The 24855-nt window shown below is 46.1% G+C and overlaps 1 protein-coding gene across 1 annotated transcript in view; it reads left to right on the top strand.

Moving 5' to 3' along the window:
• Window positions 1-24855, top strand: part of LOC126285280 (glucose dehydrogenase [FAD, quinone]-like) — an 89176-nt gene that overhangs the window by 30604 nt on the left and 33717 nt on the right. Inside the window, exons 2-3 of the mRNA XM_049984569.1 lie at window positions 773-1108; window positions 15249-15607. Coding sequence (XP_049840526.1) covers window positions 773-1108; window positions 15249-15607 — 695 coding nt within the window. The remainder of the gene's footprint in view (window positions 1-772; window positions 1109-15248; window positions 15608-24855) is intronic.

Raw genomic sequence — 24855 nt, 5'->3', positions numbered from 1 at the left:
AGTCCTCTATACACATATTAAACTCTCTTGTTGCAATTCTCTCTGTAAATTCGGGTTAATCTCAGAAATTAGTGTACAGATTTCGATGCGGTTTTCACTAATAGACAGATTGATCGGCGAGGAAGTTTTGTACGCATATTTTTACAAATATTTCATAGAAATTGGCTGAACTACGATGAATTAAATTTTCCCACAAGTCTGAAAACGATGCGACTGCCATCTAGCGGGCAACTTCTCAGAATTGCATCAAACATCAGATGTTCAAATGTGTGTGAATTCCTAAGGGACCAAACTGCTTAGGTCATCGGTCCCTAGACTTAAGAACTACTTAAACTAATTTATGCTAAGAACAGCACACACGTCGATGGCCGAGGGAGGACTCGAACCTCCGTCGGGAGCGGCCGCACAGTCCGTGGCATGACACCTCAAACCGCGCAGCCACTCCGCGCGGCCAGAATTGCATCAGGCCGTGCCAGAACGATCTACTGCCAACTTCCTGAATGGTCCGCGTTCCAGGACGTATGAGAGATTGAGGTGATTATGACTAGTTTTTTCGAACAGAGTTAGTGTTCATGGGTGTGAAAGGTTACAGAGGGACTGTAGCTCGCTGCACTTGGGTGCTTGGCGAGTGGCCGCAGCTCGCGCCAAACAGCCACCTCAGTCGGGCAGTCGCTCGCGGCACCTGCCATTGGCCCGCCTGTAAGTGGCCTCCTGGATACACAGGAACACAGTGTACGAAATGACAGCCGGCCTGTCGGCCGACTCTTCGCAGGCCATGGAGACGGGGAGCGGCGGCGCAGGCGGAGGCGGGACGGCGGCGGCGGTGGCGGTGCCGGCGCCGCTGCGCGCCACGGTGTCGGCGCTGGAGCGCGAGGTGCAGAACGCGACGGGCTGCCCGGCGGCGCTGCTGGGGCTGGCCGCCGTCTTCGTGGCGCTCGTGGACGCCGCCGTCGCCAGGAACGTGACGGGCAGCGAGCGCGCCGCGCGGCGCCGGCCCCCGGCCGTGCCGGCGCCGCCCCCGGACGCCCCCTACGACTTCATCATCGTGGGCGGCGGCACCGCCGGCTGCGTGCTGGCCAACCGCCTCTCCGAAGTGCCTGACTGGAAGGTCAGTCGCGGCCGCCACCGCCGTGCGTGCTGCTCTCCAACACTCGAGTCTCTGCAGTGCAGGTTGTATACATCGAAGTACGCTGCAATGTCGTAGGTATACCCACTAATCGGTGCGCTAGTGGACTATGCTGCTAAAATAATAGTTCCAGTTTCTGCCATCAAGTGAAAATCCTGCGCTGGAAGCACTCACAACGTGGTGGAGGAATGATCAAACACCTGTTAAAAGTGATTCTGGTATGTTTACTGCGATATTTTCAGAAGTTACATGTGTTCAGTACGATCTCCCGAATCAGCAACATGCTGCATCTGTAACACGGAATTTCCCGTGGAATCAGAGCAATATGTCGTCATGTGATCTCCTTTAGATAAGGAAGAGGCAGGATACACCCCCCGTAGACCGATCTGTCGGATATCCCTAACCGGAAGTCACGTGGGTCAGGGTCGGGGGATGAAGAAGACAACACGTTTTGAAACTGGCTAGAAATGATGCAGTCGTTGCGAAACATTGACCGAAGCATGTATTTCACCTGGCAACCGGCATGTGGTGTTGCCCTGTCTTGCACGAAAATAGTGGTGTGGAACAGTGGCATTCTTGCAAGGCTGGAATCAACGTGTTACAAAAGGCGGTTCTTGCAATGTGCGTATGTCACTGTACACCTAGCTGGCCCCCGAGGTGTCGCTTCCTCGAAGAGGAACGGACCCAGAATGAAGGCACCTTGTGAAACACTACCACACTGTCACAACATAAGTGGATTGCAGCGGATATTCCTGCACACCTTGTGACGGAATAGAACCCCATATGCGACAGTTCAGAGCATTCACAGCACCATCAGGAGTACACCGTATTTCTTCTAAACAGCCACTGCATATGAATACGCAAAACTTCAACTTCCTTAATCCTTTACACCACCAGTCACTTCACTAAAGAAATCAACATCCGTCACCGAGAGACAACCAGCATATTGACGTCAAAACAGAAACATTTCACGTTGTGACTCCTTACAGCGCCGCATTTCGACGTGGTAGCATTAAACAAACTTTTTTTTCAGTATACCGGCTAATAACCATACCTACGATACGTCAGCTTCCTACAACGTATACAGTCCGCACTGCGGCACTCTCAGCGTCGTCAGATTAATTGCAACCACTCGGTATTAAATAGGTACAAACTTTTGATTACTTCACACATCTGTTTATACGTTAATATTTGATGTCAAACACGTAAACGATAAATAGTTTAGAAAAGATTTGAAATTACGTTCAAAGTCTGGTGGAACAGTGGATGAGTATAATCCGTTCTTTTTTTTTCGCGCATCTCCTTGTTTTTATGGCGTCATGTCTCCCGGACCATGGGTCGTACAACATAATTTTCCACGCACACTGAGTGATGTATGTGAATACTCTCTACCAACTGTCTTGCGAATAGTGTGGGCAGTAAAGAGATAATAAATTAAATCGCGATGTCTAATGCCAAAGTTTTACTGCATGAACAGCAAAACTGTGGTACGCAATAACTTTTTTTTCCTTTCATCAGTTCGTGGAAGCTGTCGGCGAGAAAAAATTTCGTAGACGACAAAAATTGTGTGTGCAGTCTGGGTGATTTGTGCGCTGTGGTTACCCTCTTTCATTATACACTCCTGGAAATGGAAAAAAGAACACATTGACACCGGTGTGTCAGACCCATCATACTTGCTCCGAACACTGCGAGAGGGCTGTACAAGCAATAATCACACGCACGGCACAGCGGACACACCAGGAACCGCGGTGTTGGCCGTCGAATGGCGCTAGCTGCGCAGCATTTGTGCACCGCCGCCGTCAGTGTCAGCCAGTTTGCCGTGGCATACGGAGCTCCATCGCAGTCTTTAACACTGGTAGCATGCCGCGACAGCGTGGACGTGAACCGTATGTGCAGTTGACGGACTTTGAGCGAGGGCGTATAGTGGGCATGCGAGAGGCCGGGTGGACGTACCGCCGAATTGCTCAACACGTGGGGCGTGAGGTCTCCACAGTACATCGATGTTGTCGCCAGTGGTCGGCGGAAGGTGCACGTGCCCGTCGACCTGGGACCGGACCGCAGCGACGCACGGATGCACGCCAAGACCGTAGGATCCTACGCAGTGCCGTAGGGGACCGCACCGCCACTTTCCAGTAAATTAGGGACACTGTTGCTCTTGGGGTATCGGCGAGGACCATTCGCAACCGTCTCCATGAAGCTGGGCTACGGTCCCGCACACCGTTAGGCCGTCTTCCGCTCACGCCCCAACATCGTGCAGCCCGCCTCCAGTGGTGTCGCGACAGGCGTGAATGGAGGGAGGAATGGAGACGTGTCGTCTTCAGCGATGAGAGTCGCTTCTGCCTTGGTGCCAATGATGGTCGTATGCGTGTTTGGCGCCGTGCAGGTGAGCGCCACAATCAGGACTGCATACGACCGAGGCACACAGGGCCAACACCCGGCATCATGGTGTGGGGAGCGATCTCCTACACTGGCCGTACACCTCTGGTGATCGTCGAGGGGACACTGAATAGTGCACGGTACATCCAAACCGTCATCGAACCCATCGTTCTACCATTCCTAGACCGGCAAGGGAACTTGCTGTTCCAACAGGACAATGCACGTCCGCATGTATCCCGTGCCACCCAACGTGCTCTAGAAGGTGTAAGTCAACTACCCTGGCCAGCAAGATCTCCGGATCTGTCCCCCATTGAGCATGTTTGGGACTGGATGAAGCTTCGTCTCACGCGGTCTGCACGTCCAGCACGAACGCTGGTCCAACTGAGGCGCCAGGTGGAAATGGCATGGCAAGCCGTTCCACAGGACTACATCCAGCATCTCTACGATCGTCTCCATGGGAGAATAGCAGCCTGCATTGCTGCGAAAGGTGGATATACACTGTACTAGTGCCGACATTGTGCATGCTCTGTTGCCTGTGCCTATGTGCCTGTGGTTCTGTCAGTGTGATCATGTGATGCATCTGACCCCAGGAATGTGTCACTAAATTTTCCCCTTCCTGGGACAAGGAATTCACGGTGTTCGTATTTCAATTTCCAGGAGTGTATATACAAAGTTTCTACCTGTAACAGTTGTTTACAATGTTAAACATTCAACTTAATGATTAGATTATGAGAGTAGTTGAAATTTCCAAATTCGGTCGATAATTATTTTAAATATACAGAATCAAATTTTCGTTGTCCCTGGAAGCCGTTACGACACACAGTCTGTAACAGCTATTGGCTGCCATGAACTGCTGGAACAACTCTTGAGGGATTCAGTAATTTCGTAAAACATGGACGAACTGAAACATACATTTTTAATATAAATAGAGAAAACTACAGACAAATAGTTTTTTAAAATAGATATTTACTTTATAAACCGGTTTTCGAACATTTTCAGGCCCATCATCAGATGGTGCACAAAAGGTCACATGACTATTTCAAAGCGTAATGCTGGGTGCTGGCTATGTGACAAGAAAATGGAACATGCTTTAACGTATCACCATGAAAATTCTTCACAGGCCGATTTGGATCCTAAAATTAATTCTGAACTTAGTGCGAATAGTATGGGCGGCTTTGTTATTAATATCCATCTATTAGCTTCGATTGTCAAAGAGAGCTGGTAATACATCACTCACATTTCACTCGTATATACAGTAGTTACGAAACTTGGCCAGCATCCTGCACGTGCTGTACAACTGTTGCTTACTACAAATTTCTTCATACGAAGATACGGCACACTTTGCTCACAGACGTTATTTGTTTTTGTCTGCGTGTAATACAGTCGGTGTATGGGCAAAATACCTGAACAAAGCCAGCACTGGGGTACATGTCGCCCATCACAATCTTTCTGCAAACAGCACAGAACAGAAATTGCAAATATTTCACTTTGCCAACAAAGGCATGATGATTGATTGATCTACCTGAAGAAACTGAAATCCTTATCAACAGAAATACAGCATCTGACTGGCTACTCAACGATCAGACTCAACTGCATGCATGTTCGAAGAAACATTAACGACACACAGTATCGTATTTATCAGCGATACAGGCAACGAGTTTCAATTAAAGTGTCCTCCCTTGTACGGGAATTACATATTGTGCGTATGAGTGCAGGTTGAGACGCAAGAACGACGACGTACGCAAGTTTCGATCTGGCCGTGACTCGTGCGCTGATAGCCGAAGCGGTCAAGGAGACGGCTCGCGTAAAGAAGGGAATCCGAGTTCGAGTCCTAGCCCTGCACAAATTTTCACAGACGTCATTCCCTTATACAGCTGACGGTTGTTCGTATTCGCGTCTGTGAATGCATTTCACGTACTTCATAGCAGCTGTAAACGCCGCAGTGCTTGTTGTTTCGGATATGCATGCATGTCCGAAGGAAGGCTGCATCGTTCTTTTTAACAACACAGCCCGCATCTCGTGGTCGTGCGGTAGCGTTCTCGCTTTCCCCGCCCGGGTTCCCGGGTTCGATTCCCGGTGGGGTCAGGGATTTTCTCTGCCTCGTGGTGGCTGGGTGTAGTGTGATGTCCTTAGGTTAGTTAGGTTTAAGTAGTTCTAAGTTCTAGGGGACTGATGACCATAGATGTTAAGTCCCATAGTGCTCAGAGCCATTTGAACCATTTTTTTTTTTTTAACAAGACAGGCCATGCAATATCGTACTTTCGATCTTTTTGCACGCAATTTCGTCACATGTCTCTGAGCGCTTTAATTTCCCAGAACAGGAGCAAATAGAATTCGGGCTTTTTTCCTTTCATCTGTTGCATTGTTTCTTTAATTTTTTAAAGACAAGGAGTTAACATTTGTCCTTTTCTCCCAATTAACCGGTCAGGAAAAAGTTCAGTGAAGTACATCTGGTGACCAAGGAACAATAACTCGGTCATAACATGGCGAAAGGAAACAAAGCAGTTTATTTGTAAACCATACAACACATGCAGTTTTGGAATTTAAACAGTTAAAACGAGAAAATACTCTTAATACTTTAAGTAAACGGCAAGAAAATTTGTCTCAATACAATGTAAGACGCACTTTTTCATTTCACAAAATTTGCGTCATTTCCTTAAATGATAAAATGATCAGTGCTAGGAACGGTGTTACGATGATATCAAAGAATTAGTGTATCACATCGAAATGTTTTTACGACATTCTGAACTGACCAAGAATTCTAGAAGATTGTGGGCAACGGAAGGTAAGCAATTTACTTTGACCCTGTTTATGACGTTTTCAAGGAAAGGGACGGGGTAGGTGCGCCTAGAAGAGTCGGTACAACCTCGTCGGTGACGATATTACGAGCAGTCAACGACACGCCAAACAGTCTCAGTTCGTGTCAGTTTGTTTTTTGAAAATTCCAGGTCCAACATCACTTATCCATAGATCCTGTAAATTATAGAAATCTAATAGTAAGAAGTCAAAACCGTTGGCTGCTCAAGGATTCGAATACGGGGTCCTTGTTTTCCCCGCGTAGTGCGCTACCATTCATGGCATCCAATCGCGCCTCATCGGCCTCTCATTCAGAGCTCGATCTTCTCGCTGGTATGGCTGGTACAGAAAGGTAGCGATCTGGCTTTTGACCTCATCGGGTTCACAGTTTAGTCTCTCTCTGTACGTTCTTCACCGTAACGATGTTGTACTGCTTGACAAAGAAACACGACTACTATAGACTGTACACATTTTGTCCCACAACACATAGGAAAACTTCATGTACGTCCTTTGCAAGACTTCAGAACGTAATATCTTTACAGAACTGCGCTGTAAGGATATAGAAAAATGTGCTTGGGTAGAACACAACATGAACAAAATCAGTTTTGTCTTCACCTGAACTTCGCCACACAGCTACTGCAAGAGCACTTATATTAATTACGAAAAATAAAACGCTATATGTCCATTATGGTAGGGAGTTGGGTTGTGTTTGGTTGGGTTGGGCTGTTTGGGGGAAGAGACCAAACTGCGAGGTCATCGGTCTCACTGGATGAGGGATGGATGGGGAAGGAAGTCGGCCGTGCCCTGTATCCCCCAGTATCCTTGCCTCTTTATCCCCCGTATGGTAGCATATAACCAGCATCCCGCCTTCACATTCGCCTTAATGGCATGAACTTTTATTGGGAACGCATGGCGGCGCCTCCGACATTCCCGTTTGAGTTTAACAGATTTCTATTTCCAAAAACTTTCTTAGACCTGCATTCCTTGAATGTGTGACCTGTTCTTTGAGGTCGTCTGCAGGTTTCTGCTGTATGTCCCTGTCGATCGCGCCTAGAACATCGTACTCCTGCTGCAAATACATTTCGCTTCTCCTTGTATCTCGTGGCAATGTCTACTTCTTCGAAAGCCGTCGCCATAGATACAGCTTCAGCTAAATTTTTAGGAAACTCTGCCCTGACACGACGGGACGTTTCAGGTGGTAACCCACGTCCCACGTAAAAATGTATCCAGAGCTCTATCTTCTGCCTCTTGTAAAATAACTTTATTTGCTTCATCGCTAGTTGTCAACTGATAGGATTAGAAAAGTTAATATTAACACCTATCTACAAAGCTTTCTAACGACTCGTTTTGCTTCTGAGTGATAGTTAATTTTTTCCCTATAAAATCTACAGCTGTTCTGGTTTTGAAAACGTTTAAGTAATCCTTTCTTCAATTCCTCAAATGTTAGAGCATTCCGTAATTCTTCGTGGTATAATACGAATGCTTTAGCCTCTCCTAGAAATATTAACTTCGTCATTTTTATGAGTTGTTCATCTGACCATGATCCTAACTTTGCAGCTGCTACTAAATGATCAAAAAAGGCTGTTATGTCTTCGCCAAGTTTACCTGAAAAAGGAGTTACCAAGGCTGCTGCTGAGGAATCTAGGGTGTGAGGGATTGAACTGGTTTGCCTAACCTCACACATCTATTTAAATAATGCATTATTATCATTCTTAAGCTGTGCTATCTGATTAACTAAGCTCTGAATCGCTTCCTCAATAGAAACCGCTTATGGTGCTGGCTCTGACTTTGCACGATTTCGTGTCATCATTTTACAAAATATTAGTTACACAATCTTACTACACTGGATTAAAAAGGTGTTTAAATGTTTTCGACAAACTCTTAAAATTATGAGAGGAAATACACTTCTAAATAAAGAAAATATTACGACTGCCTCGCAAACCCCTATCCTTTCACACATTAAACCATACTTACTGTGGACCTTTAGTGACTCTCATAACACCTCATATTGAGGTTTTTCCTCTGACACCAAATGTAACAGTTCTGTCACTAAATGTAACCGGGTTCACTCTTTTGATGCTAGTCAATTGTCAGGATGAGCATTACTGCAATGGGCATTTGACTCTAAAGCATTATGTCAGGGTGAAAATACTAAATAAATTAATTTTTTCTCTCTTAACAACATGTGGGCAGGGTGGGTTCTTCCTTGGCTCGGGTGTGAGGTAGAATGAAACAGCATTTTTACATAAGATAACTTTTATTGAAAGTTTTGTACAACTGTTTCTTACTGGATGTTCTGGCTGGGAGAGCGGCAGCGAAGCCCTCTGCTGCGGCAGCGGCGGCGTCTGATTACGCCTGGCGGTGTGTGTCTCGCGTCGCCGTCTCGCCCAGCTGACTGGAGACGCGCGCCGTGCGGTGGCCCATCTAATTATGGCGAGCGAAGTCGTGCATCGGACGGTGATACCTTGGATGTGGCGTCCCAAAGTTTCTCTCCTCTAAGCGGCCGCGTGTGTTGTGCGTCGGCCAGCGGAGCGGCGCGGCGGGGGAAGGCCAGTGTCCCGGACTCGAACCACGGACTCCCGCTTGCCAGTCTTCGGCTGTCAGATCTTCATCCCAGCTCACAGGTGACTGCTGGTGTGAGGCCGTCTCCTTCCCGTCCTCACGAGTCACCCGGGTACGTAAAAATCAGCCTTCAAATACCTTCTAACTTCTGTCTTCTGGCGGCGAGGCTGCTGCTTGCTATTCCATTACAGCGGCGGACTTGGTGCTTCTGTGCATGATGTAGTCTTGCATGACGGTCTTCAGCACTGAAACTGACTGAAAACTACTGCTACTCTCTTCTTCTCTTCCTTCGTCCGTCAGGCCCACTGCGTCTCACATATTTATTCACTTCAGTTTACCGGAGGCGAATGACTTCACGGTCATTGCCTCTTGTGTCACGTTGAAAAGCTTCTCGAAGAATCTTCTTAACGTCGGTCATTGGCTCTTGGAATGTAGGCGAGGGCCTTTGCTCACATGTGACAACTGAGGAACACGTGAGCCGGTCGGGCGATGCCCTGACGGCTGAATCGACAGCGCCCGCTTATGTGGAACTTGCTGACTTCACGGTCATTGTCTCTTCTGCTCTGCTGCTCTGCCCGCTGTTTGACAGTGTGTAATTCTTCTAAACTAAACCAAGTTTTTCATTTATTTTCTAATTCCTACTTCACTTTGATTTCACTAATTTATTTACTTATCTTACCACTCACCAATAGGAACCATCCCGGCATTGCCTGGAATGGTTTAGGGAAATCACAGAAAACCTAAATCAGGATGGCCAGACGCGGGATTGAACCGTCGTCCTCCCGAATGCGAGTCCAGTGTGCCGACCACTGCGCCACCTCGCTCGGTGTTGTGGTACGGAAGTGCAGAAACTTTAAAGGGAAAATATTTGAAAAAACTTTATGTTGAAAATGGAAAATGTGAACTGTCTTGGAACATGCTAGCAAGTTGTAACTATATATCCGATCGGGGTTCGAACGAAAATTCTGCCTTTCGGGGAATATGCTTTTACCGACTAAGGTAACCAGAACATTCATTGCGCACAGAAGAATAGGTTCCATATTAGAGTCCTTTTCAGGAACTCAGTTTTAATCTGCCAAGAAATGTAACAATATTGCACAGTCTTCTGCAAAGCAAAAGTTTCATTTTATAATAGAGGTTTTCATTCACCGCTTCTCGTAGTGCCTCAAAAATTAATGAGAATGCCGTTATTGGAGCCAGTTTCACAAATAACCGCTGACACTGAATATAACATAATCAATTTTTATTCTAACTGATAAAAAGATAATTTAGCTTGACCCGTTAGAAATCTTGTACAGTTTTGGTATGCTCAAAAAGGAGCCGAACGTTTGAATTACGGCGCCAGCATATCAAAGCGCGGCACTCCGGTCGTTGGCATCCGTGAGAAGCTGCTCGCCTCGCCCGCTGCCAACGCAGTAGCCGTGGAGCGAAGCTGTCTTTCCGAACTGCAGCGATTATTGAGAGCAGAATGAAGTGAAGACTTGAAAGGGAATGCACCGACGTGAAGTTCTGTGTCCAAGAGGAAGAGAGGAACGCAAAAACATCAAAGCATCAGTGAAATGGCTCAGTTCCGGTATCAGACCTGCGTAAAATTTGTATCATCTCTGCTGATAAGCCAGCAGGGGAAGTGTGTGGTGACACCAGTCAACTTATTTTGGCTTGGACAAATAAGCACGAAAGCGTGCTCAAAGCATAATAAGAACAAATACAATTATGGTATACAACGTACAAGGGAGAGCACAGGAGTCACAGTGAATGGCAAAAGCGTCCGTAAAATAAAAAATCCTTCTACATTCCTCCAAATGTGATATCTCTATTTACGAACAGAAACAATGTTTTCAAAGAGAGCCGCATCCCAAGAAAAAACCATGAATAATACTGCAGAAACAATTCGTTGTCCCAGGTCCCCGTCTCACACAATTTACCACCGGTAGAAGCAAGTGTGGCCACTATAAAAGCCCGCTGTGGTCAGACCGATGAACAGACAACACAAAGGAGCCAGAACAGGGATCCTCATTCCGTCAACGAATATGTCATTAGCCCATGCTCGGGTTGAGAAGGAAATCGAACACGTCTTTACAGAAGAACCATCCCAGCATTTGCCTTAAGTCATTTAGTTAAGGAACGCAAATCTAAATTTGGATGGCTGGAGGGGGATTTCAACCGCCGTACACCTAAACGCTGGAAAGGATCATCGCCAATGCAACACGTTCTCACAAGCTGCGTTTTGTAAGGTTTCGTACAATGGTAAAATCATCTTTAGGAAAAGAGACTCAAATTATTTCCTAATAAATTTTGTTTGCTCAAAGTGTTCCATCGCTCCTACTGCCGTATGGTAAATCAATAAAGTAATGAAATCAAGTTTCTTTTAGGACAGACCTAGTAAGTATTCGTCAAAAGATTAATTACTCTAGTTTGCATAGAGCGGAAAATCAAATCAGAATGTTAACTTATAAATTTGTGTGTTGATGAAATTTTTTGTGCACAAGATATGCCACAAAAAGGTTCTGCCATAAAAGTTCATATTCGGGTAGGAATTTTTTTTTTTAATTCGGGATATGCTGCACATGAATCGAACGGATACATTAGTCTTGTGCAACACATCTTCAGAACGGGGTGTGAGTACAGTGCTCAACAAGACAACTCGTGCGGTGATGCACGACCCACAGATGTTCCATCAGGTTCAGGTCGCGATTCTGAGGAGGCCAGACCATTTCATGGATGTTGTTGTCCACAAACCATTCCTCAGAGGTGCTGCTATATGACAGGATGCTTTCTCATGCTGATACAATTCTGTTATCGTCTGCGACATGTTTCTCTACTGAACACAGTGCACAAATGTCCGCCTCCTTAGATGGGTGGTAACGTGCTTGCCTCCAATGCAAGCGGGCCCGAGTTCGATTCCCGGCCGGGTTGGAATGTTTCCTCGCTCGTCGACTGCGTGTTGTGTTGTCCTCATCATTATTTCATGCTCATCAGTGGCGCGCAAGTTGCCCAACGTGGCGTCCACTGAAATAAGACTTGCACTTGGCGGTCGAACCTTCCCGGATGCGGCCTCCAGGCCAATTCTGCAAAATATATTGACATCCTTCAACATCTTAAAAGCTGTAAGGGGATAACACCCTAGCCACGAAAAACACTCCCGGATCGTAGCACCACCTCCCCTGTACTACACTGTTAGCACATATACACGGTGTTCCACTGATGGTGACCGGGAAAAATATCTCACGAAATAAGCATGAAACGAAAAAAACTACAAAGAACGAAACTTGTCTAGCTTGAAGGGGGAAACCCGATGGCGCCCTGGTTGGCCCGCAAGATGGCGCTGCCATAGGCCAAACGGATATCATTTGCGTTTTTAAAAAAAATAGGAACCCCCATTTTTATTACATACTCGTTGTAGTACGTAAAGAAATATCAGTGTTTTAGTTGGACCCCTTGTTTCGCTTTGTGATAGATGGTGCTGTAATAGTCACAAACGTATAAGTACGTCGTATCACGTAACATTCCGGCAGTGCGGACGGTGTTTGCTTCCTGATACATTACCCGTGTTAAAATGGGCCGTTTATCAATCCCGGAAAAGGTCGACATCGTGTTGATGTATGGCTATTGGCGTGTGCTAAGTATGCTGCTCAATATCCTGGACGACATCATCCAAGTCTCCGGACCGTTCGCCGGTTACTTACGTTATTTAAGGAAACAGGAAGTGTTCAGCCACATGTGAAACGTCAACCACGACCTGCAACAAATGATGATGCCCCAGTAGGTGTTTCAGCTGCTGTCGCGGCTAATCGGCACATCAATAGCAGACAAATTGCACGAGAATTGGGAATCTCAAAAACGTCGGTGTTGAGAATGCTACATCAAGATCGATTGCACCCATATCATATTTCTATGCACCAGGAATTGAACTTTCAACGTTGTGTACACTCCTGCCACTGGGCTCAAGAGAAATTGCGGGACGATAACAGATTTTTTTGTAGACGTTCTATTCAGCGACGAAGCGACATTCAGCAACAGCGGTAACGTAAACCGGCATAATATGCACTATTGGGCAACGTAAAATCTACGGTGGCTGAGACAAGTGGAACATCAGTGACCTTGGCGGGTTAATGTATGGTGCGGCATTATGGGAGGAAGGATGATTGCCCCCCATTTTATCGATGTCAATCTAAGTGGTGCAATGTATGCTGATTTCCTACGTAATGTTCTACCGATATTATTACAACATGTTTCACTGTATCACAGAATGGTGATGCACTTCCAAAACGATGGATGTCCGACACATAGCTCGCGTGCGGTTGACGCGGTACTGAATAGCATATTTCATGACAGGTGGATTGGCCGTCGAACCAACGTACCATGGCTCGCACGTTCACCGGATCTGACGCCCCCGAATTTCTTTCTGTGGGGAAAGTTGAAGGATATTTGCTATCGTGATCCTCCGACAACGCCTGACGACATGAGTCAGCGCATCGTCAATGCATGTGCGAACATTACGGAAGCCGAACTACTCGCTGTTGAGAGGAATGTCGTTACACGTACTGCCAAATGCAATGAGGTTGACGGACATCATTTTGAGCATTTTCTGCATTAAAGTGGTATTTACAGGTAATCACGCTGTAACAGCATCCGTTCGCAGGAGTCATAAGTTCACAAAGGGACATGTATCACATAGGAACAACCGAAATGAAATGTTCAACGTACCTATGTTCTGTATTTTAATTTTTAAAAACCTACCTTTTACCAACTGATCGTCTAAAATTATGAGTCATATGTTTGTGACTATTATAGCGCCATCTCTCACAAAGCGAAAAAAGTGGTTCAACTAAAGCATTCATATTTCTTTACGTACTACACGAATATCCATTAAAAAGGGGGGTTCCTATTTAAAGAAACGCAGTTGATATCCGTTTGACTTATGGCAGCGGCATCTAGCGGGCCAACCAATGCGCCATCTGGTTTACACCCTCAAGCAAGACAAGTTTCTTTCTTCATAGTTTTTTCGTTTGACGCTTATTTCGTGAGATATTTGGTCCCCGTGTATGATGACAGGCAATGCTCTGCAGGCATTCGCCCAATCGAAATCCTTCCATGCGACAGGGTGCAGGTGATAGTTCAGAGCAGATCATTCGTTTCCAGTCATCCATTACCCAGTGCGTTGTTCTTTACACTACCTCAAGTGTTGCTTAGTACTGACCCGAGAAATGTGTGGCTTATGAGGAGCTGCTACAGCACTGCACCGCACTGTTCAACTCCCTATGCACAGTCACTGTGCCGTATCAACTGTTGGCTGCACTTCGCAGCTCACGAGTGATTCCTTGCACTGTCTTTGTGCGATTTTTTACAACCACTGACCGAAATGCTCGATGGTCCCTGGCCGGCACTAATGTGATGACTGTCTGATTTTAGTTTAGCTCTGGTTGTTCCTTCGCGTTTCCACTTGACAATCACGTCACCGTCAGGCTGAAATGCCGTTGATGAATATTTTATTCAAGATGATGACGACGACGATGATGATGATGATGATAATGATGTTGGTTTGCTGGGCGCTCAACATCGTGGTCATCAGCGCCCGTACAAATTCCCAATCTTCCCAGTTCCAATCTCGCCAATACCCGAATGATGACGAGATGATGAGGACAACACTAACACCGAGTCCCCGGGCGGATAAAATCACCGATCCGCCCGGGTTCAAATGGCTCTAAGCACTATGGGACTTAACATCTGAGGTCATCAGTCCCCTGGACTTAGAACTACTTAAACCTAACTAACCTAAGGACATCAGACACATCCATGCCCGCAGCGGCGCAGTTCCGGACTGAAGCGCTCGGCTATCCGGCCGGGGATCGAACCCGGCACCCTGTGACGCAGAGGCAGCAACGCTATATTTTATTCAAGTGACATCCAATGCCTGGACCACGTTCTAAATCACTGAGCACTCCTGACCGAGCCATTCTCGTGTTACTGATTCTGCATTGACAACACAATACTCCCCACCTTATTTTATGCGGGCTTCAGCAAGTAATTAATGCAATACTTTTTTTTCTGAAAGCAGGTTGGTTTTATTCGGGATTGCAGTACAACATATCCTTTCCCCGTCTTTTGGTTGTAAAACTCTATTTTTCAACTTAGCCTCCACGCCACTTTACTAGGAGGTTCTGCATGGTACCACTCTACTGGTGTGTGTTACAAGTAGTGGATAAAACATATAGCAACTTTGCATCGATTGCTCCGGCTATGGGCATATTTATTCCTTTTTGATAATCCGCGGAAACAACTTCAGTCGATCACCACGACCGCCTGATGTCGAGCTGCAGGTTTTCCAGCGCCGCCGCTGCAGGCGCTAGCGCGACTGACGCCGCCGTCGACGTGTTCTGCGCGGCAGGTGCTGCTGCTGGAGGCAGGAGGCGAGGAGCCGTACGAGTCGCTGGTGCCGCCGTTCGCGCCGCTGCTGGAGAGCACGTGGGACTGGGGGCTGCGCAGCGCCGGGGGCGGCCGCGCGTGCGGCGGGGGCGGCTGCCCCTGGCCGCGGGGGCGGGGACTCGGCGGCTCCAGCGTGCTGGGCGGGGGCGTGTACGCGCGCGGCTTCCCGCAGGATTACGAGCGCTGGGCAGAGCTGGGCAACCCCGGCTGGGGCTTCGAGGACGCCCTCAAGTACTTCCTGCGCTCCGAGGACAACCTGGACGCCGACGTGGCCGCCGACGGCCGCCACCACGCCAGGGGCGGCCCGCTGCCCGTGCAGAGGTGCGTCTCCGCCTAGCGCCTCGTGCCGCACTAGCTCCCGCAGGTGCGAGCGCTTTTCTTCTGCCGGTCGCTCGGGCAAGCTAATATCAGAAAGCTGCCACAAGTGGCCTGTTTGCAGTAGTGTCGGGAGGTAGGCAACTGAAAGTTTACAGTGTCATCCTTAAAACCAGAGCACCCACGAGTGTTGTTGCATTTTAATTATTGAAAAAAAATTGTGACTCTAGAACAACGTTATGAAGAACAGACATGTGTACGTCAGGAAATAGATAGTTAGGACGTTATTCGATGGGGTGGAGAGGGGGGGGGGGGCGCTGAGTTCGTAGAACATTTTCCTTATTCTGCTGTCTCTCTAGAGTAAACAAAGGTGTTTCCTCAATCTGTACTGCTATATAAATGCAAGTCGTTGTTAAACGCTGTTACCAAAAACCACGAAAAGTATTTCGCTGTTTACTTCATATGTCACACGATATAATAATGGTTCGAACTGACACAGGCTTCATATTAGTTTACATAGGAACTTTTACGCAATACTATAATAAACATCCGAAAGGGCTTAGGCTATATATTTTTCCTTATATACATGTATGTAATAATACTTAAAGAGCAAACATTGTTAGAAAAAATTTTTACACCATACTCTAATACACATGTAAACGGACACACGCAACATAGTTTTTCAATATGTAAGGTACGCACACTATATATACACTTCCCTGCAGTCAGTTTTAACAGAAAACCTGTACATTATTGTCAAATAAATATATAGTCTACGTCAGTGTGTATCTGTATTAGAGTATCGTGTGTAAAAATTTGGAGTATACATTTGTCAAGAAATTTTCACACACACACACACACACACACACACACACACCAGACTTCAAATTTCTACACACGGTACGCTAATAAACATACACAATGACATACACTATATATTTCTTAAACAACAATGTACATGTTTTCTCTTAAAAGTGACTGTGGGAATGTTTATAATATATAGTGTGTGTACATTGTATTATTATTATTATTATTATTATTATTATTATTTTCGATTATTCCCTTTTGAGAGAGGGACTGAACTTGACTAATGATTTCTCTTATTTCTTCGTTCTTCCTAAATTCTCTTCATACGTTCACTGTGTTCTCTCTTGAGTTCTTCCGACCATCTTTTTCCCGTTCTGTTCTCTGTATGTTCTTGTTTAAGTGTGTGTTTCTTTATGAGGTTTTTAAACTGTTCTCTATTGTTTATGTTCTCTTGTGTAATCCCCAGCTCTTTAATGTCTTCTACTGCTTCAGTGATTCATATTGTCTTATTTTTGCTCTTGTTTCCTATGTCTAAGATTTGTCTTGTGAGTCTGCTTTTATTCATCCTGCTCATATGTCTGTAAAATTTCATAATCGCGTCTATAATGCCATTCTCTTTCCCTTCTCTCTGAAACGTAGTTATTGGTAAATTCATTTCGCGCTTCCGCGCTTCCTTGGCTGATGGTGGCCAGTTTTATGATTCGCGGTTCCGAGGTAAATTTGTTTCTCGCCATTTCCTTTTCGACGCTGATATTTTCGGTCTGGTGTTCAAAACACACAATTTCAACTTTGTCAAAAACTTTCAGAAATGACAAGTTCGGCGAGAATATAATAAATTTCCTTGAGACAGAAAATGTTCTGTTTACAAAACAGCACGGATTTAGAAAGCGTCTCTTGTCCGAAACTCAGCCTACCCTTTTCTCGAACAATATCCGGTGTCCCATCGCTGAAGGGCAATAGGCAGATTCCATATTGCTAGATGTCCGCAAAGCCTTCGGCAGGGTGTATCACTGCCCACAGTTAACCAAGGCACAAGCATACAGAAGAGGTTCCCAGTTATGTGAATGGCCCGAAAACTTGTGAAGTAAGAGAACCCAGTTATGACCTCGGCGGCGAGTGTTCACCAATCTTCAGAAGCGCTCTGGGGACGTGCGATACGACCGCTCGTTTCCTATATACGCTAATCACCTGCCTACTATCGATATAAGCCCGTCCACGCGATAGCAGCGTCACGTGGCGAGAAATGAGTGCTGGTCAGACACATGTTGTATCAGTGGGCGTGCTGCCCATGTGTACAGTGGGGAAGGCGCGCTATCTGAGTTTGGCCGAGGACATATTGTGAAGACCGAGAGGCTCGGCACGAGTATTTCGCAAAATGCTCAACTTGTAGGGTGTTCGAGGAGTGCTGTGGTGAGTGTCCTGGGCAGGCAGTCCTCATTAACAGGAGACTTGCTGAGCAGAGTAGAAGTGTGTCTGAACAGAGAGTGCGGCCCACACTCCTACGATCGGTCCCCGCAGCGGATGGCCCATGCTTGTGCCAATGTTGGCACCACAAAATCGGCAACTACGACTGAAATGGGTACTTGATCATGGGCTCTGGTCTTTGGCGCAGTGGCAGAGCGTTGCGTGATGTGATGAGTCTCCTTCATCATCGTGCCGATAAGAGGGCGCAAATCAGTCGTCTTCCACGGGAACCGCTCCTTGGCACCTGCACTGCGGGACGGAGACAAGCTGGTGGCGGCTCCATCATCCTCTGGGGAACATTCACGTGGGCGTCTACGGGTCCAGCAGAGCTCGTGCAAGCCACCTTGGCCGCCAAACAGTATCTACACTGGTTGCAGACCTCATACACCCCTTCATTACCATCATATATCCCGATGGCAGTGCCATTCTTCAACAAGATCATACGCCATCTCACATGCAAGGAGAGCGACGGTGTGGGTCGAGGAACACACTGGCGAGTTCTAATTGATGTACTAACCCCCCCCCCCCCCTCTCCCCGATGACGCCAGATCTGAAGCTCATCTAACACATCTGGGATGTTACTGAACGTGGCGTCAGAATCTCATCCCCCCCCACGGGAATTTACGCAAATTAGGTGACTTGTGTGCGCAGATGTGGTGCCAAATCCCTCCCGCGACTACCCAAGCTCTCACAGCTTCCATGCCACGACGCGTCGCCGATGTTATCCGACCTGGCAAATATGGACATACAGGCTGTCAGATAGATGGTCACAATGTTCTGGCTGATAAGTGTACATAAATGATCAGACGGACAGAGTGACCACCGCTCTGGACTTTTTGCTGATGATGCTGTGGTATGGTCGTTGTCTGGCTGTAAGATTGTTTAAACTGAGCTACAAAAAATTTCTAGTTGGGGTGATGGATGGTAGCTTGATCTGTATGTATAAAAATGAAAGTTATGGCAGGTGAACAGGTAAAACAATTCTGTTCGAATACAGTATTAACAGTGTGTTACTTGAGACAGCTACATCGATTAAATACCTACGTATAACGATATAAAGCGATACGAAATACAACGAGCACGTAATGGCGGTAACAGGAAGGCGAATGGTAGACTTTGGTTTATTAGGAGAGCAGATAATTTATGAAGGAGATCGAGTACAGAACACTTGTGCAATCCATTCCTGAATACCGCTCGAGTGTTTGGAACTCGCATCGGATCGGATTAAAAGAAGACACTGAAGCACTCAAGCGTTCCGCTAAACTTGTTACCGACAAATTAGATCAACACGAGAATATACTTGTTGAACTCAGACTGAGAATCCCTGGAGGAAAACGACGTTATTCCCGCGAAACATTGCGGACGACAGTTAGAGAATCGGCATCTGAAGCTGACTGCAGAACGATTACACTGCAGCCAACGTACATTTCGCGAAAGGACCCCCAAGACGAGAGAAGAGAAATTAGAGCTCGTACGGAGGCATATAGAAAGTCGTTTCTCCCTCACTCCACTTGCGACTGGAACAGGAAAGGAAATGATAGAAGATACATTGTATCCTCCCCTGTGTACCATAGGATAGCTTGCGGAGTGTGTGTGTGTGTGTGTGTGTAGATACTTCCAGCAAGGTGCAAGAAACTGGTGTCCCTAACTTAGGGAAGTTACTTCTGGAAGTTGGTAAGACTAGCTGAAGTCGTCTTGCTAGTGATGTTAGCACGTGAAACAACTTGCTGAAGTAGCTTCTGCAAGCGACTTGCCGAAATTTACTTGCTGATGGACACACGCTTTTACGCCAGGGTCACACAACGAGTGGTTCATTTCCTCTGGCCCAGCGCTTGCAATGTACGTGCGATAGCAACAGTGTCGATAGTATCACAGGCTTCTAGGGGTTGTAGACGGCACTTAGTAGATAAATTGTGATAAAGAAATTTAGTGTTTGAATGTAAAGTAAGTCTGAAGACAGGAACACTTTTACATCTCCCGCTTCGCGGTACGCAAACAGTGGAGACAATGCGCTCTACAGGTGGTCATTGTGTTCCGAGTACTCGCCGTTTGGTTCTCTTCTGCGTGACGAAGGATGAGTTCATCAAAGGTGAAGGTGTGACGCTTCCGCGGAGCATCGCAGTCAACCGTCCCAGCTGCGAACGTAACGACTTCTCGTAACGTTCGAAAGTGGTAAGTGATGTTACAATTACGACAGGGACCGACAACGATGCCCTGTTCGCAGTTTGCATGCATACCGTGAAACGGGACCTGTGAAAACTGTCCGATCGTCAAACTTATTTTACATCAGAAAGGAACATTTCCTGAATGGGTTCCTTATCAAAAATTCATCTACTATGTCCCCTCTATACCACCCACAAAGCGAAACACCCGGTATAGGTCGGCCGCGGTGACGGAGCGGTTCTAGGCGCTTCAGTCTGGAACCGCGCGACCGCTACGGTCGCAGGTTCGAATCCTGCCTCGGACGTGGATGTGTGTGATGTCCTTAGGTTAGTTAGGTTTATGTGTTTCTAAGTTCTAAGGACGGGTGACCTCAGATGTTAAGTCCTATAGTCCTCAGAGCTATTTGAACCATTTGAACCACCCGGTATAGTTTCGTATACGATTTTTAGTTCTGGGGCACAAAGCGCTCCGCCATGTAAAATGATGTTGTATGAACATGCCTCGGTTCTGGATGTGGCGGCGGAAAACAGAATTACCTGAAAGGCGAAGATACTTGGGAAGTACACTCGCACACAAATTCCTTTCTTCTACTTCCAACTTACCGAGGACATGCTATTCGACCATCAGTATTCCAGTACGCACGCCAATGGGTGTCACACCGTGGGCTGTTAAACATATTCATACTACAAAAAGAATATACATATAGTTTCATAGGATGCTGAAGGGCAGGCACGAAGCACTGGACACACAGGGTTTCCTTCCTCTGGAGGTTTTATGATCTTGTATAGTACACAGGAAATACTCGACGAGAAAGTTAGCGCGAAGTTCAGACGGGAGCGTCCCTTTAGTGCCGGTTGCTTGTCTGGGCCACCTTTCTTTGACTGTCTGCCAGGACGGGATCCGGGTGGGTTTCGCCACCCACTCTGTGCTTCTTACTGCCCTGTCCGCTAGAAAGCTGGAGTTTCCAGCACTCACTCCAACAGTGCGAATCCGACTGTGGAGAAATGTCATTTTTTGCTGCCTCTGATCCGTCTGGGAAAGGAATCCCAGAACCGTTCAAATTGTCGTTAATAGATTACCACGAAAAGTTTCTCATCTTCACTATAGGCGTTGATCGCTGATTCACTGTTTATAGGGAAAAAGTGCAAACGAAGATTGAGGAAATTTGAAATTTAATTACCGTAGCGTAAGTAAAATGCGATTAAATATGAAATTAACTGACTCAACGAAGCAGAACTGTTGTGTATATGGAACGTGCAGCTAAAAAAATAGTGCCATCTAACGGAGGTCTGAAGTTGACGAGACAATTTTAGAGCGTAAGATGAGAAATGATAATGTTCTACAGACAGAAAATCTGTGCTGACGTCGCACTGGAAACTGAAAATGAACGAGAATTTAGTAGCATGCTTCATGTGACATCTGATGGTTATGATAGGCGCTCGAACAAAGAGGGAATTAAAATGACCGCGTGTATAGCAAGAGTACATTCTGGACGGCTAAATTTTACTCTTTGGTATGAGATTCTTGAAAATATGCTTGAATTCTGCTTTCTCAGAAGTGGAATACAAAAAGGAGGAGAAATGCAGGAAAAAAGGTAGAGAAGGGCTTTGTATAGGAAGCCGCTGATAACATTAAAAGAATACAGACGCCAGAAAAAAAAGAATGAAAAGCTATCTACATTTACACCTACATGGATACTCCGTAAATCACATTTAAGTGTCTGGCAGAGGGTTCATCGAACCACCTTCACAATTCTCTATTATTCCAATCTCGTTTAGCGCGAGGAAAGAATGAACACCTACATCTTTCCGTACGAGCTCTGATTTACCTTATTTAATCGTGGTGATCGTTCCTCCCTAGGTAAGTCGATGTCAACAAAATATTTTCGCATTCGAAGGAGAAAGTTGGTTATTGTAATTTCGTGAGAAGATTTCTTTTAACGATGTCCATCCCAAATTCTGTATCATTCTGGGACACTCTCACCCATATTCCGCGATAATACAAAACCTGCTGCCTTTCTTTGAACTTTTTCGATGTACTCCGTCAGTCCTATCTGGTAAGGATCCCACACCGCGCAGCAGTATTCTAAAAGAGGACGGACAAGCATAGTGTAGGCAGTCTCCTTTGTAGATCTGTTATATTTTCTAAGTGTCCTGCCAATAAAACGCAGTCTTTGGTTAGCCTTCCCCACAACATTTTCTACGTGTTTCTTCCAATTTAAGTTGTTCGTAATTGTAATACCTAGGTATTTAGTTGAATTTACGGCTTTTAGATCAGACTGATTTATCGTGTAACCGAAATTTAACGAGTTCCTTTTAGCATTCATGTGGACGACCTCATACTTTTCGTTATTTAGGCTCAAGTGTCACTTTTTGCACCATTCAGATATTTCTTCTAATTCGTTTTGCAGTCTGTTTTTATCTTCTGATGACTTTATTGGTCGATAAACGACAGCGTCATCTGCAAACAACCGAAGACGGCTGCTCAGATTGTCTCCCAATTCGTTTATATAGTTAAGGAACAGCAAAGGCCCTATAACACGACCTTTGGGAACGCCAGAAATCACTTCTGTTGTACTCGATGACTGTCCATCAATTACTACGAACTGTGACCTCTTTGACAGGAAATCACAGATTCAGTCACATAACTGACACGATATTCCATAATCACGCAATTTCACTACAAACCGCTTATGTGGTACAATGTCAACAGCCTTCCGGAAATCCAGAAATACGGAATCGATCTGAAATCCCTTGTCAATAGCACTCAGCACTTCATGTGCATAAACAGCTAGTTGTGTTTCACAAGAACGATGTTTTCTAAACCCATGTTGACTGTGTGTCAATAGACCGTTTTCGTCGACGTAATTCGTTATTTTCGAACACAGTATATGTTCTAAAATCCTGCTGCATATCGACGTTAACGATATAGGCCTGCAATTTAGTGGATTACACCTACTACCTTTCTTGAATATTGGTGTGACCTGTGCAACTTTCCAGTCTTTGGGTACGGATCTTTCGTCAAACGAGCGGTTGTATACGATTGTTAAGTATGGAGCTAATGCATCAGCATACTTGCTTTTATTGAGTGATATAAGTTGCTTCACAGCTCCGAGGATATTTACTGCTACGTTACTCATGTTGGCAGCTGTTCTCGATTCGAATTCTAGAATATTTACTTAAGTCTTCTTTTGTGAAGGCATTTCGGAAGGCTGTGTTTAGTAATGCTGCTTTGGCAGCACTGTCTTCGATAGTATCTCAATTGCTAACGTGCAGAGAAAGCATTGATTGTTTCTTGGCGCTAACATACTTCACATACGACCAGAACCTCTTTGGATTTTCTGCAAGGTTTCGAGACAAAAGAATCTCGCATTGAAGTCCGCGCTAAATTTCGAGCTTCTGTAAAAGATCACCAATCTTGGGGATTTTGCGTCTGTTTAAATTTGGCATGTTTGTTTCGTTGTTTCTGCAACAGTGTTCTAACTCGTTCTGTGTACCAACGAGGATCACCTCCGTCGTTTGTTAAATTATTTGGTTACATTTCTTAATTGCTGCTGATACTACACTCCTGGAAATGGAAAAAAGAACACATTGACACCGGTGTGTCAGACCCACCATACTTGCTCCGGACACTGCGAGAGGGCTGTACAAGCAATGATCACACGCACGGCACAGCGGACACACCAGGAACCGCGGTGTTGGCCGTCGAATGGCGCTAGCTGCGCAGCATTTGTGCACCGCCGCCGTCAGTGTCAGCCAGTTTGCCGTTGCATACGGAGCTCCATCGCAGTCTTTAACACTGGTAGCATGCCGCGACTGCGTGGACGTGAACCGTATGTGCAGTTGACGGACTTTGAGCGAGGGCGTATAGTGGGCATGCGGGAGGCCGGGTGGACGTACCGCCGAATTGCTCAACACGTGGGGCGTGAGGTCTCCACAGTACATCGATGTTGTCGCCAGTGGTCGGCGGAAGGTGCACATGCCCGTCGACCTGGGACCGGACCGCAGCGACGCACGGATGCACGCCAAGACCGTAGGATCCTACGCAGTGCCGTAGGGGACCGCACCGCCACTTCCCAGCAAATTAGGGACACTGTTGCTCCTGGGGTACTTTTCATGTGTGGTTAACCGGTACATCCTGCTTCCTCTAATATAGCCTCTTCTAGTCTTTGTCCACCCTATTACTTTTCACCTCTACTGCTTCCGGTCTGAAATTAACTCTCCGTGCATAGTAAAGCAGACCTCCATTTAACCTGTTCACTTTATAAAATTATGCGAGAGCAACACATTTCAATGCTTCCAGATTTTTCCTCTCTGGAATGTTTCATGTTTCACTTCCATATAACGCTGTGCTCCAGATAAGCAGGGTGAGTCCGTGATGGTGTGACAAGCTTTCCGGGATGATGAAAAAGAGTAAACGCATCGATTTGGGGTAAAGTACCCTCGTCCGGAAACGACCGAGTCCAATGTTATAAGGGAAAATCATTCAGATGCCTCTGACAGTGGAATGCATGTGCCGCTAACGTTGTTGGTAATATTGTATGGTAGGCAGCTGTCACAGGAGGCAGTATGCACCAACACAAGAAAAAAATGTCTAGTAAACAAGGGCTCTGAAATGGATCTGTTAAGAGCTAGGAGAACTTGTTCATCTTCGCTACAGTGAAACAAATCTCTTTCTATTGGACAACTCCCCATAGCTCTTACGGTATCCATTTTACAGACTATAGTCACTGCCCTTTTTTTGTTTCAGTCCATATTCTCTCTTCCAGAAACACGGAAACCAAAGAGCTTTTACTAGAAGAACTGCATTTCTCAGTATCT

The sequence above is a fragment of the Schistocerca gregaria genome, chromosome 8 (genome assembly GCF_023897955.1).
Source record: "Schistocerca gregaria isolate iqSchGreg1 chromosome 8, iqSchGreg1.2, whole genome shotgun sequence".
In the NCBI taxonomy this organism is placed as follows: Eukaryota; Metazoa; Arthropoda; class Insecta; order Orthoptera; family Acrididae; genus Schistocerca; species Schistocerca gregaria.
The sequence above is the reverse complement of the archived record's forward strand: the minus strand, read 5'-3'. Positions and strand labels throughout refer to the sequence as shown.